Genomic DNA, 15,157 nt, shown 5'->3' on the forward strand with positions numbered 1-15,157 from the left:
AAGTTCCTAAATGCATTCTACTAAGATTCAGATTTACTTCTACTTTAATTCCCACTCCTCTATGATACTTACAGCACAGCCACTTTTCAACAAAAACACATTGTCCATGGGAAGCGCGCATGCTTGCGTAAGGTAATTTTTTTTTTTAAAACATACAATCTGAACAGTGCTCATTACTTTAAGGAAGGCTCAAGTTTCGTGTGACAATGATTGCCATGCCAATTAGTTACTTCAAAGTTTAAATTTACTTCCACAATCATTTCAGGACTTCCAAATACTCCTACAAACACTGGCGAACATTATCTAACATTTGTGACTGTTACGGTAATATAAATATTTTTGAAAATTACAATTCATGCAAAGTACTCCATTTTGAATCAACGAAAAAGTGAACAGTTCAACTAAATTGCTATAATTCAAACACTCTTGAAAACATATCAAAAGTATACAATACTATTAATTTTGCATATAATTCCCACCTGCACACTATTTCTTGTAATGTTCCGAGGGAGGGGGGGGGGGGGGTTTGAGTCAACTGTGTGGAGATTTTTTTTCTAAGAAAAAAAATTGCTAAAATCTTCAGGGTTAAGAGTATGGTTTTCTGACAATTTTTTGAATATTTTTATTCCTGAAAATACACATGCTGTTCGATTCCTGCTGGAATACACCACATATGCCTGATAGAAATACACACGAATGACTAATGTAATTAATGTAAAATCTTCAGTTACTTTCATGGTTTTTCACTGCAACAAAAAATCTTCTCAATGCATAATTTTCATATTTCACTATGTGTGTTACCGAGCTGTCACCAGGTGGTGATGTAAGCAGATTGAGCTAGTTTCTTCAGCATTTTTATTCAGTACTTATGCTATTAAATTTCACATATTATAAATATATGTTAAGGCTAATCACTCACACTAAACCATAACATGGATAGTTACAGATGAGTATTAGTGTTTTTCTTTATTGATTGAGAGTAGTTAGCCTAACTACCTCACCTACACACTATGGAAATATATATCTAACTTTTTACAGGAGAAATGGAAGCTAACTGCCTAACAAGCAGTGCAAAAACAAAAACGAAGAAATATCTCACAAGAAAACGTGTATATTTTATAAAAGAAATTTACAGTGACAATTCACAAAACCTGGTGAAAATGTTACGAAAGTAAGTTCCACTACCTGGAGTAGGTAAATTACAGTTTCACTATATAAACTAAGGTATTATAGCTAAACGATAGTGCTCCATCTACAATTACAATTTTTGCAGAATCAAAACTACTATTTATCTACCTGTAACAATATCTTCCAGAGGGTAAGGCTTCTAGCGCATTTAGTAACTTTCAATTAAGTTAGTGCTACTGCAAATAAGACGAAGATACCGGCGTTGTTTCGGCAAACAAACGAAAAACACATATTCGAACATGCATCAAGAATATTTTTCACAAGAACGCATAATTCATTTACAATGTCTCATTTCAATGGTCTAAAGTGTGTACCAAACTTCACGAAATGGGTGCTTCGCTTTTCTACCTACCTTACAGCTCAAACAACAAAAACCGCCATTTTGACAAGAAGCGACGCCATTCTTTCAATATTTCTTCGAAGCAGTTTTAGTATACACTTTACCATAATACAATTACTGTCAAACTAAACTTTTCAAGATGCTTTCTGTATCCCACTGATTTTTCTATAATCTATACATTCCCAGATTAAAAAAAAACTTTACTCATGCTCGGCATTTCTTGGACACAATATATCCTACTCGGTACTTACAGTGGCACCAAGACAGTCTCAAAATGGCGTCAAACCCGTAATGAAGCTTCATAAAAATGTTGGAAGAAATTGTATTTCGAACATAAAGAAGACATTCGAGCCTACTATTATCTACGTTTCTGTTAAATTTATATCTTAAGCTTTGTATATTATGTTTATTCTGTATTGAAAGTTATCTCCTAATTTATCTAGTGACAAATATAGTGGAACAAAACCAGAGAGGCTAGAACGAAAGAGCACCGAGTGACTTCGTTGTTTAGATTTGCTACACTTGCCAATACCACCAACATGCAACTAAACATTTATATAAAATGAGCTATTAAAATTTACCTTTTTGTTGAGTTGCCTTACTATGCACTATTTTACCATTTAGTGATATTTTCACCTCAAGGATTTAACACTTTGATCTTGGCGTCGGATCATCGTTCACCAACATTCCAGTGAGAGGGCAGGAGTACCAGATTCACGTCACGAACCCATTGTACATAAAGCCGATATTTAAAATGTATTTTTCACTTTTGATTGACCATACAAAATAGTTTTTCATAGTATTATTTTTTTATAAAAGTCTTAAAATACAATATATGTGTAAAACTACTTTATTTTTACATTAATGATTCTTAATTTCTGGTAAGAGATTTTCAAATCATCGTTGCAAACTCAACTTGTCAATAATGTGAACAGCTTGTGAATCTGGTAAGACTGAGGATCGAGGAGGAAATTTCAAATTTGGCCATTTAATTACATTGTGTACGATTGTTTTTATCCATATATTTATATATTTGAACGTGTAATAAAGGAAGCATGCATGTGAAGTTCAAATATGTCGAAAGAAGATAAAACTACTAATTGTTTATGATGTACACTATTTTATAGTTAACCATTGTAGTGAAATACACAGGTAATGATTCGAGAGTGGTATTAAGGTTTTTGGCTCTGCATAGTTTATATGTAAGAAATATGGCCAATTTATGCAAGAATAAAACAAATACATTACGAAACTTTCCCGAATACTGCTAAAATATAAGAACAAAATATTTTCAATAGATATAAGTGGGGATAACACTCGTACGTAAGCGCTATAATGATAAATTATTGCATCAGTGTTACCAATTAGAAGTATTTTTCGCCATATACTGAGTTAACGCGGTGAATGGGCCTGGTCAAAGCAAACTAAGGTAGGTGGCAGCAGCCCTGTTCTGTCCCCACGTTTTTGATCGGCAATTGTTCTCCCATTTAAATACATGGGGAATTTGATGCCGAACATGCTGCTATTACGTTAAATTGCAAGTTTAATATCATCTTAACCTCAGAAATGATGTCTCAACATGATAGTTGAATAATCAGTGCTGTAAAAGTAAGACTTTTGAAAAGACGATCGTCAACAACAGAAAATATATCAGAAACCAAAAAAGCTTTAAAGATTGCACAACACTTTTTTACGTCACTTGCAATTTTCATAATTTAAGTGATATATTGTTGTGAATCCGGTAAAGAATAATTCACAATAATTCCACGTGACTGTACTTTTATTTTTATAGTTGTTTGTTTTTAATAACTTACCTTTTTTTCACGTGATATCATACTTTTCCACGTAGGGGAAAGTGGGGCAAAGCGAAATAAGGGGCAAAGTGAAATGATCGAATTGCCAAGCACACACGCAGTGCCATCTTTTGGTTTGCCGATGTATTGTCACCATCACGTACAGGTGCATCTCCCTCATAGGTGGTAGCACGCGACAACTTTTCCTCCGGCTTCAGTAACAAAGAAAGTGTTTGGAGCACATGGTCTTGTAATATTGGCGCCCTGCTTCGTTGCACACTGAGAGGTATGTATTTTGTTAACATTATTCTCTTGATATTTTTATCATTACTTATAAAGTCATGCATCATGTGGCAATGGCAAAATGTGTAAAGACGAAATAAATTAAATGCAAATAATTTATAAACCTGTACTGTGTGCCAGGGGCAAAATGAAAGGGGCAAAGAGAAATGTTATTCCACTTTGCCCCGGGCTACAGTTTCTCGAAGTATCTAAATAGTAATGGTTAGATTTTAATACAATTCCAATAAAATTGTGTATTATTTATGTTACATCTTCTTGTTTCAGGCAAGATGGTACGTAATTACAAACGCACAACTAATCAGCAATCCTGGACAGAGGAGTCTATGGCTCTAGCTGTAACAGCTGTAAAAGATAATATTATGAGTTTCCAGAAGGCTGCTGACTCATTCCCCGTTCCTGTTGCCACGCTGTACTGTCGAGTAAAACGAGATGGTAAGAGTTTCAATTTGTATTATTTAATACATTTTATTTTTGTAGAACTGCAGCTTATGGATATAACCTAGTGCATTTTAGTGTGTAGGCTAATAAGTTTCTCATTGTTTAATTTAAATCAAATCGTATTGTGAATGAGCAGAAGGCCTAAGTAGGCTTAAGCAATTATGAAGACATTTATCCTCACTGTGACACCAACTTGAAAACATTAAAGGTGTGACCTAATTTGAAACAGTATTGGATTGAAAAAAGAAATAATGAATATATTAACTTTATTTTTATTACTTTATCTGCTATTAATTAACATTATTAAACAAATTATTGATAAAAAGCCTACATGTGATGAATAATGTAGCTAATAAAACTTATATTTTCCCCCCCATTTTTGACATCAGAAACCCACCGTGGGGACCGCACCCAAGACTGTCGGATTTAGAGACTAGTTTCCTAACCACTGTACCATGAAGCCTGCTGTGCAGCTCATAAATCCCAGCTGATTGGACTGTTAGTTTTTTATTAAAAATTAGCTCTTAACATTGTATAAATTGATTCATGAATGGTCAGTAGGCTATAAACATTCCATCCGTATTTGAAAGGACCTAGACGTGTGGACCTACACTGTAACACAGGATAATGTTTGGAAACTTTTCAGTCTTGTTGTGAAAATTGAATTGTTATGAGTATAAAGAGAAATAAAGTAAACCAAAATAGACATATTTGAAGGTTCGAGTGACAAACGTAATTACATACAATAGGCTGATACTAATTGTATTAACACTTTTTTTTCTTTATTGCAGTGGACGTTCACCAGTCATGTGAGAAACGACTAGGAAGATTCAGGACGATTTTCACAGAATCTCAGGAGGCAGAATTAGAGGAACATGTCATTCTTATGGAATCACGATTATTCGGACTCACGACGAAGGATCTTCGCTGCCTGGCGTTTCAGTATGCTGAGTGTAATAATATTGCACATCCATTCGCTAAGCAGTCTAGAATGGCTGGTGTAGACTGGCTGTATGGATTTTTGAAACGTCATCCTGCTTTAACACTTCGAACTCCAGAGTCTACTTCTCAAGCTAGAGCCTCATCTTGGTAACTGTAGCTAAATTTTTCGATCTCCTTACAGCACTGATGGACACCTACAAGTTTTCTCCTAGTCGCATTTATAATGTCGACGAGACAGGCATGAGCACTGTTCCCAATAAAACTTCCAAGGTTATCAGTTTAAAGGGTAGGAGACAAGTTGGACAAATTTCATCAGCAGAAAGAGGAACAACAACAACTGCTGTGATCTGCTTTAGTGCAGCAGGATACTACATTCCACCTCTTCTTATTTTTCCACGTGTTAGAAATAATCCAGCCTTTTCCCATGGAACACCTCCAGATACGATTGTTCATTGCCACCCTTCAGGCTGGATACAGACAGATATTTTTACAAAGTGGTTTGATCATTTCATCCATTGTACCAAACCTTCCGTTCATGATCCTGCACTCCTTATTCTCGATGGCCACGCGACCCACACAAAGAACCTTCAATTGGTCCTAAAGGCACGCGGCAACCACGTGCATATCCTGTGTATCCCTCCTCACACGAGTCATAAACTCCAACCTCTAGGTGTTGCCTTCATGGGCCCATTAAGCACATTTTATTCTCAGGAATGTGCAACGTGGCTACGTAATCACCCAGGAAAGGTAGTCTCTATAACTGAAGTTGGTGAACTGTTTGGGAAAGCGTACATGAAGGCAGCCACCACAGTGACCGCAGTAAATGGATTCAGCTCAACTGGAATCTGTCCTTGTGACCCCAACATCTTTCCGGAAGAGGCGTTTGTAGCTGCAGAAACGACGAACAGACCACCTCCAGGTGAGGACGATGTAATTCCAAACCAATCGGCAGTTCCAGGAGAGGCATCAGCTGGTCCATCAGGAGTAGGAGTACAAATAGTTCGCGATGAGCCAAAAGTTCGTCCTAACGGTACAGCCACAACCTAGCACTTCATCAAAAGTGTGTAAACAGGTGAGCCCTAAGGACATCTTGCCTTTGCCTGCAATGATAAGAGACAACAGTATCCGAAAAACATCGAGAAAGACAGGAGTGACAGCAGTTTTGACTTCTAGTCCTTACTTGACAGAGCTGAAGGTTCATAACTCTTCAGCTACAGGAAACAGCAAAGATTCATCATGTAAGAACAGGCCAGCGCGTAAACAATTGTTTGGGGGTCGAGCTCTAAGCAAGGGTAAGAACAAAAAACCAAAACTACCAGTAGGCCTAGATGATGAATCTTCTGATGAGAGTGACGAAGAAGAGTGCATGTTTTGTAGTGAGCCCTTTTCAAGATCGAAGCCAGGTGAGGGATGGATCACGTGCTCCAAGTGCAAGAAATGGGCTCATGAGGAATGCACAACATTTGATAATGAGATTGATGATGAAAACCATTACATTTGTGACAATTGTAACACAAAATTAATTGTAATGTTTCACAATTGGTGTATTTCACTTTGCCCCAATTAGTTTTTCACTTTGCCCCATATATGGGGCAAAGTGAAATTTTTGCAGTGTTTATAAATATTGTATGTCTTTCCTAAAGTAAAGATGGCTACATCTCATTGTTTTTATTATATGTAGCCAACATATGTAGGTATTACACTGTGTATTTAGATTTGTTATTTCTGTAATTACATGCATTTCAAATATTATTATTTGTTAGCTATTTCACTTTGCCCCACCTTCCCCTAGCTAGTAAAAGTGGTCCTTTGTTATATACACACACACACATTTATAATCAAGAATAGTTATTACAAAAAATATTTTTTCTTTTGTTTCATGTCTCGCAACCTCTAGGGCTATCTTATTTACAGGTATTATAATTTTAAAATTGTTGTTACGAAGAAAAAGATGGACGAAAATACGAGGGGAGAATATCTGCTTAATATTCTTAAAACATATGTTAATATTAAATTATCGGATAGGGAATAATATCAGTTCATAGTGTATAATATATGTCATGCGTTTACACACATAATAATTTTTCTTTATAATTTTGGGAGTTTCTTCGATTCGCACCCGCCGTTGAATTACACATGCTCGCAACCAGGAAAAAAAGCAAAGCATAGTGTAAAAATCTAAATTTTTATATTATTGACCCATGACAGTTAGAGACGACCCAAATTACGTCAAGTTTAGTGTTCTTTGTGCATAAACGTACTAATATATTTAGCTCGTTTTTGCAATCATTCCGTTGCGCTTTAATATATTAATTCCTAGGTTCAAGAGAATGTAATTTGTGGAAAACTTATGACTGGCTACATAATCTTAAAGCTTTACTAAACCCATTTTTATTATCGCTATACACGAGAAATTCTTACCTTCATTGAAAATAACGTTTGAATTGTCATCCCACCGCGCTCCAATGTAAACGAAATTATTGACGAACGAAATTATTTAGGAATACAACAGGGGTGGCGCCGCCACCGGAAAAGTTTGGCAAAGAGCAGCCCCATTATTTGAAATTGCAAACCATGCACCAGATGAACGTGATCAATAGTATTTGTCAGTGTTTGGAAGTAACTAGTTAAAGTAACTCAGTTACAATTAACAGTTACTTTGTTTTGAGAAAATGTAACTGTACCATGGGCGTCCGGAAGGGGGAGGGGGCGTGCCCCCCTGGAAAATGAAAGTCAACCAAAAATTATATATTTTGACATATAATTTCATTTCAGCCACAACAATATTTATTAATTATTGTATGAATATGATAAATTCAAATTTAAGCAATGTTTTTTGAGGGAACAATACTATTATTGGGGAAAATGTGCCTTGTTTGCCCCCTGCTGAAAAAAAAATACCTTCCTTGCCCCTCCCTGGGAAAAAAATCCTGCGGACGTCCATGGTAACTGTAACTAGTTACTTTTAAAAGTGAGTAACTGTAACCGAGTTACTTTTTTACGATAGAACTAGAAGTAACGTTTTAACAGTTACTTTTACAGTTACTTTGCGACACTTAAATTGTTATGTAAGTGTAACAAATTATTAGCGATTTTGGACTCAAAGTGAGTCGGAATTTAGTTTCTGCTGTGATATAAAAGCCCATTCTTTGATACATTAATTCTTGCAAACAATAGATGAAGAGGAAAAGAGAAAGTTGTTGCACTAAATTTATATCCTGGCGGTGGTCAGTCGGTAGGCTCCAGCCAGGTGCCAGGAATTTCAAGGTTTATCATATGTTTCATCTTTCGTTTGGTAGACCTGAATTCCAAAGTGATGTACACGACTCGGAAGAGGGATGGATTTCCCAGAAGCAGGAAGATAAGCCTCTAGGAGTAAAATTTCTTCCTATTACTGACAGTTTGCAATTGTCAGTTGTGTGCTGTGAAGTGTCTCTTGTTTCTGTAGTGTTCCTTTGTGACCTTCTGTAACCAGCATCCGATTGTTTTTCTTTGCTATAATATCGGATTAACCTGAAAAGGGACGTACTGCAAAATTTCAGTGTTTTTACGAAAGAATTCAACGATACTGGTAGTATGAACGAAACTGAAGAAGACGAGAGGTAGCAAATGCGCATATGAATGGAAAACAATGTAATTGTTTCCACGTGATTTCATTTATCTCAGTTCCCGATAATTTAAAAATAGAAGCAAAAATATTTCCGGTTATTATTCGCTTATTTATGATTATTCAGCATTTCTGTACATTTTGAAAAAAGTAAAAAATTTGGTAAGTGCTATTCGTTTAAGATTTAAATGAGAACCCATTTTCTTGCAATAACGGATGCGACAGATCTCACCATTATTATTGACACAACAGTGAATTACAACACTCAAGAGGCAAACGAAAGAATCAGGAAGACCCTAACGATCATTCTCGCTTGTTTATGTAATCGTCTCAGAGAGAACTGAAGGGGTAAGTTTAAAATGCCATTTTCACCTTCATTGATAACCTCCAATTATAGGCTACTACATTATATTTTTTATCATTTTCTGGTTCATAAACACTTGAAACTGTACAACAAATTTATTTCTCTCTGACATGCTCTTTATGCAAAACAGACCTCCCTTCTTAGAAAATATTCTACGTGAGTGATATCTCTCTTTCTTTCTATACAGTTTCTAGAATCCCCCTCCAACTCCAATGGACATTCCTCAAGAACAACAACGATAATAAATACAAATATTTAAGTCGCAGTAGCTCAGGTCAACCTCCGTGGCGGAGTGGTTAGCACAATGCACTATATGTCAGGAGTCCCAGATTCTAGTTCGTTTCGGACATGGATGTTTGTATTTGTTCCAATGAGAATACAGAAAACAGAAAATTGACATACGTGAAAACTGAGAAAATGTTAGTAACGGGGGATACTACCGCATATTCCTTAAAAAAAAAAAGTCGTTTGGGTGCCTGACTACCATGCGAGAGACCCCGGGTTCGATCCTCGGTGGGGGAGAACCGAGATTTTTTCCCACCTGTTGAAGCGGCTCCAGCGCCCACCCAGCATTGTATAAAGCGGGTATCTGGAGGAAACTCTGGTGGGTAAAGGATGCCAGGAACGTGGTGCTCATCACATCACCCCCACCTTCGGCCATGATCAAGAAAGTGTGGGGCTCTAACTCAAAACCCCTACAAGCCTTCATGGCGTGGCGCAAAGCACAGGAGAGCACTTTATTTTGTAATAAATATAAATATACGAAGACATATTATATGCACCAGTAACATAAGTAAAAGACATGTTAGTCTTCACAAAATATTTTATTACAATTAATGATCGATTTGTGTAACTTGGTTGCAAGAAAAATTTCAGCATAAGTAACTAAAAGTAACTTACAGGTAACTGTAACTGAGTTACTTTTTAAAATGAGTAACTGTAACTTTTTTTAACTAGTAACTAGTTACCTTTTTGAAAGTAACTTTCCGGTATTCAGGTATTTGTAAAATATTAACGTTAAAGAAATTATTCATAAATACTTGGTGTTGATATCTGAAAATAGGTGGATTCATGGCCGCCCACATGGTGGGGCAAAGGGGACAATTGCCCACCCCGGAATTTTCGAAATGGGATAACTTTTATAGGCTGTTGCGTTAACAGGATTTTATTTTCAAAATCAACATTTCAATAAATGACTAATTTTCATGCAATTAACATTGATTACTTGTAATGTAATTCTCGATTTAATACTTTATTTGATATCTACGGGTTGTCTATGTTACCGTAAGCACTTTACAGAAGCAATGCACAACATGGCCAAGTACAGTGCTACTTAGAACCAATTACAAATGCTCTACATAGCTCATAGATCTTTTCAAGGTGCGAGAACGCATTGAATGTTGAATATGCTTGAAAATCACCGCTCAGATGCCACCAACTTCGTGATATTACCGAAGCCTCGGTTGTTTCAGATGGGAGTGCAAGTGCAATAGAAGTCTCTTCTGTTGCAGTAAACCAACAGACGTTCCATGCCCCTACATTATTATACTTTCACCTAGAAATTTAGTGTAGAGGAATCTTTTCGCTGTTATTAAACGATATTATACGAGAAAATGGAGAAAATAAAGTATTTTCAAGCCGATGAAAGTTCAAAGCAACTCAGGGGGAAGGGGGTGCAGTGGCGCAACAACAAGGGGGCAGAGGGGCATTGCGTTTTCCCAACCTTGGACGGAAACCAATTGTAGGGGGGAGGCAAACACTGAAGTAAAGGAAAGCAAGACTAGTAGAATCTAAGAGTAGCAGGACAAAAGGATATCAAGATGGAATTAGTTTTCACGTTTTTCTTGCAATATTTCTTCCAGACGGCCAGGAGCACCTGCAAGGGGCCACAGAGGGGCAATTGCCATTTCGTAAAATTTTCTTGCTCGCCTCGCTCACAGTGTCTGCTTTTGCTTTTCTTACAGTCTTGTCAACTTCATAGCCATAGCTGTGGTCGGCGGGGGTTGTCCCTGGGGGCCGAACAATCTGAATGAGAAAAATTGTAAAAGAGAATACCCTGGCGTCCCTGAAATTTTTTGCGCCCTATTAAATCAATACTGTTTTCAATTTGCAAAAATTTAGATCGAAAAATTTTCTTGTTCGCTTCGCTTGCAATTTGTTTTCTGTAATGCATTGTAAATTACCAGAGAGAAGTAAAAACAACTAAGTACTTCAGACAGTTGCTGCTTTAACAGTTTGGTTTGGCGGAAAAGGAGCGCGCACATTTCAGAGACAATTTATATCACTTTTGCTGTTGGTTTGTTATAGGGCGGATGAACTGATTATGTAATGTATTTAAATTATATATATATATATATATGAACCGGTGAGACCAAGAAGGGAAAGATTTCACTTTTTGAACAAAATGGGGTGAATACTCTGAATACATATCAGAGCTAAAATAAAGGTTTTAAAACAAACCACTTGTGGAATATTGTTACTATGGTTGTGATGAATAAGTTTGTAATTGTAAGTTTCTTCATACGGCTTTTAGTTTTGGTTGCTATGAGTTTTTTTTTTATTTCCCGAAAGTAAGGTCGAGTGGAATCTTTTCCTTCTTGGTCTCACCGATTCATATATATACACGCACACACACACGCACCCATCAATGCAATAAAACTAAAACGGTGAGATAAAATGAGGTTTTTCTTTCCGGACTGAACTTTCAAGTCTTTTGCCCCCTCTAATCAGAGGGTCTGCGCACGCCTATGTTCCGTATTATATGGATTCCATTATTGCATCCCTTAAGCGCTGTTTTCCCAGAGACAATAATGTTGCCTTCGTTGCCATACTTCCATCGTGTTTTAATGTAGGCTAGACAATTGAAAGAGAGAAGTTCATGCAAATCGTAAATGGTGTTGAAAATGTATACCATATCGCCAACTTGTCAGGGGAAAGCAAAAGCTAGTATTGTGTGTGCCAAAATAATAATAATAATATCAGTGTTCACATATACAGGGTGGCTCGATAAGTCCCTTAACACCCCCGGTACAAGGCCACTGCAGCGCGCAACGTGGAAATGGTGACGACCAATCGTTGCCAGGCCAAGAGGGAACCACATAAACGTCACCCGCGCGGTCGGCGGCCATCTTGATGTCCACCATCTTCAAACCAATGTGATAATTTTAAATGGGAAGGGGGTCGTGCGACACATCAATGTGGGCTAGAATTAGAACAGGAAACCAACTGTGACTTTTGTTTGCACAGTTAACGGTATACCACAAAAGTTACAACACATCAGGGACGTCGTTAGGGGGGGCCGGGGGGGGGGGGCACTGGCCCCCCGAAACGTTCACGTGGCCCCGGCAAACTGTTCTACATTTGCTGAAAATTTTACTTTCATGACAAATATTGCAAAATAGTTTTTCAGTCATTTTTTTTTCTTTAAGTCAGAAACACTGTTCTTAATTTGAGTGGCACGAACCCAAAACCACATTTCTTTCTCGTTTTCCTGGTTCTAGCTATAGTGGATGTCAGTGTAGGAACCTAGAACTTCGTTGTTTCTCGGAATTTTGAGGGAGCGGTCTTTCCACCCCTAGCAGTCGCAGGTCAAGAACAGGCAGGGTTGGGCGTTGAGTGTTGTCGTTGCGTCCAAACAGTGTTTTGAGCTTGAGTAGATTGAAGAACGACCGCTTGTGCAGCGGTAAACCACATATATGCTAAATAAGTATATACGCTAAATAAGTATAATGGTGGCAGGATGTCTCATATCTCCGGGTAAGTAGTATTATTCGCACCAAATATCTATTATACTTTTGAAACAGTCGCAACGTGTTAAAAGTAATTATCTTCACAAACTGTACGATTTCTCGAGTCGCATATTTTTCACGATATCGTGAAGACCGATTTTGAGAATCCTCCTTAACAAACGATGCCTCCCCGATTGCGCAGTGATGCGTTGTTGCCTTGTAATCGAGGGGTCCCGGGTTCGATACATGGATGGAGGTACACAGTGGTCCGGATCTTACTTTAAACTGTAGGTCCAGTCCCGATTAGCCATACTGAGCATAAAGTGGACTTAAAAACACCAACTCAACTCAACTCCTTAACAAACTTTTCGAAGAATCGAAAATTTAAACAAGTACAAGTAAATACATTTTTGTAATTTTGAAGTAAATTATTATTATCGTTATTGTTATTATTATTATTTTGGGTATTTTTGGTTCCTATGAATCTGCCTCACACAGTAAGCTTATTTTGTTCAGTCAAGTACAATAACAAACCCTTGCAATAAGTCACTGGAAAGACATGTGAGGTTGCACATATATTTAAACATCTATAAATAAATAATAACCCGTGGTTCGACAGCCCTGGAACGCCTTGGTCTATCTCCCGACTGCCAGTCCCTCCCACAATCCTACCTAGAGGTGTGGAGGTCTTTAACCAGTAATGGGGTGACGTGGGGTCAGCACGTCGAACCCCCCAACCGTTATAGGGGATATCCGTAAAGATAATTATATTCTTGTGGTAAGGAGTCGTTGTCATTTATCAAACTTTATTGATTTATTCCATCAGCATTATTTAAAATGTAGTGCCATATTGAACTTACCAACTTAACAAAGGCACATTGATTGCTAAATTAGGCATTTTCCTTGTGTTGTAGAGCAGGTTCAGTTTGTGGAGTATTGCAATGTTTTACACAGTCCGTTCGAAGAATTTTGAGAATATTGATGTTTTGTCAAAGGGACCACCCCCGAATTAATATCTGTGGATGTTTTACAGGTTTCATCGTATTTAAGAAGGTAATTTTTCCGGTGCAACTTTCTTCCGTACAACATGTCTTTTGCCACTCAAGCTGAAGAGCCGATTCATAGGTGCAACGACCTTGGCAGAAAGAAACTCTGATTGGCACCATGTTGACAAAAGACTCAAGAAGTTCCGCAACAGACAGAACTCGAAGCGCTCGGATTTTACGGTGACATACACTTTGGTTACTTTGGTTGAACACAAACGGATGCATTGGTAGGAAATGCAGTGATTTTACGGCCGTCCCTTTTTGGGAAGTCGGGGACCTTTTGAAAACACACTTTCCCTTCATGCACACCAGGGGGCCTAAGCCAGGTCACCTTCTTCATCCGGCTCTGGTTATCGGCCGCGCCGAAACGCACTGCAGGTAGCTAGGACTTTCTGGGTTAATTACTTTATGGTTCAGCATGGACATAGGCTTTTCAAATTGCAAGAGACAAAATTCTACTGTTTGTTCCTTTTCTGGCGGGAGATGAATGACAAAGATGTCGCGATTCCTTCAGGTTCCCACACTCAACCCTTGTGCTCATAACCTGCAATGAAGGGAAAGACCATAATAAGCCTTTGTAATGTATCGACTTATATCCTTCCTTGGTAACTTTCCACTCATCTTCAAGAAACATCTGCTTCTTTTTGCTCTACTGTGTTGATTGGTCGACAATTGATGACTGTCAGCTAGTTTGAAGAACAGTTTGATCCAAGAAGTGGTTTCATACTTCTGTAAACGTGAGATTCCGGTAGGATCACGGAGTGCTTGAGATCTCATTTTCATGCATTGCGAGTGAAATTTCGATTGATTTGGTTCATTTTACTTTGCTCTTCTGCCACATTTGGTTAATTGCGAAGATGGGGATGAGTGATGATATGATTAAATTGATCAATGGACACTCACAAACACCCATGCTCAGTCCGGAATTCTAACCCGGCACACCTGGCATTGTAGCACGATGTGCTAACCACTCCGCCACGGGGGTAGGCGAAGTGAAATTTCGAGTGTGAAGCTGCCAGCTCGTTTTCATCTCGAAAAAATTGAAGTAGGATCCACAGATCGACCAAATGTCCAACACATTGACTTTCTAAATTGTCCGACTACCACACAGGAGACCGGGTTTGACTCCCAGGGCGGTGGATCTCACATGTGATGAAGAATAAGTCACATTTCAATTAAAGAAGGAAGCGAGGTATGTAGTCAACTTTGTATAGTAGTGTGCATGCTTTAGAAATAATACGTTTCAAAATTCTGCATATTTTGTGATTTCTCTTCATTTAGCCTCCACCAGGGTTGTCAAAGGTCCATCTACCCATAACTTCTATGGGTTTTATTGGGTTCCGTTGCAGGACCGGAACCTTTCTTCTCGCACAATTTAAATTCGGTCCTAGTAGTGTATTGTTCCATT

The 15,157-nt window shown here is 37.9% G+C and overlaps 2 protein-coding genes across 9 annotated transcripts in view; one reads left to right on the forward strand and one right to left on the reverse strand.

Moving 5' to 3' along the window:
- LOC145978913 (uncharacterized) overlaps positions 1 to 2,241 on the reverse strand; it is a 96,724-nt gene extending 94,483 nt beyond the window's left edge. The window contains exon 1 of one of the 8 annotated variants that reach the window (XM_083111879.1): positions 1,780 to 2,034. In XM_083111879.1, the coding sequence (XP_082968005.1) occupies positions 1,780 to 1,831 (52 nt within the window). In that variant the 5' untranslated portion in view covers positions 1,832 to 2,034. The other 7 variants (XM_083111875.1, XM_083111881.1, XM_083111876.1 and 4 more) reach the window with 7 other exon arrangements.
- Positions 2,242 to 5,190: 2,949 nt separating this feature from the next.
- Positions 5,191 to 6,051, forward strand: LOC145978733 (uncharacterized). Its single transcript, XM_083111540.1, has one exon. It carries the CDS (start codon positions 5,191 to 5,193, stop codon positions 6,049 to 6,051), a length of 861 nt encoding a protein of 286 aa, XP_082967666.1.
- The last annotated feature ends 9,106 nt before the right edge of the window (positions 6,052 to 15,157 follow it).

This window comes from Lepisma saccharinum, chromosome 25, assembly GCF_977018435.1.
Source record: "Lepisma saccharinum chromosome 25, izLepSacc3.1, whole genome shotgun sequence".
NCBI lineage: Eukaryota > Metazoa > Arthropoda > Insecta > Zygentoma > Lepismatidae > Lepisma > Lepisma saccharinum.

Bases quoted from the DNA above. Each gene is read 5' to 3' on its own strand.
- LOC145978733 (XM_083111540.1), top strand. From the start codon at position 5,191: ATGGACACCTACAAGTTTTCTCCTAGTCGCATTTATAATGTCGACGAG.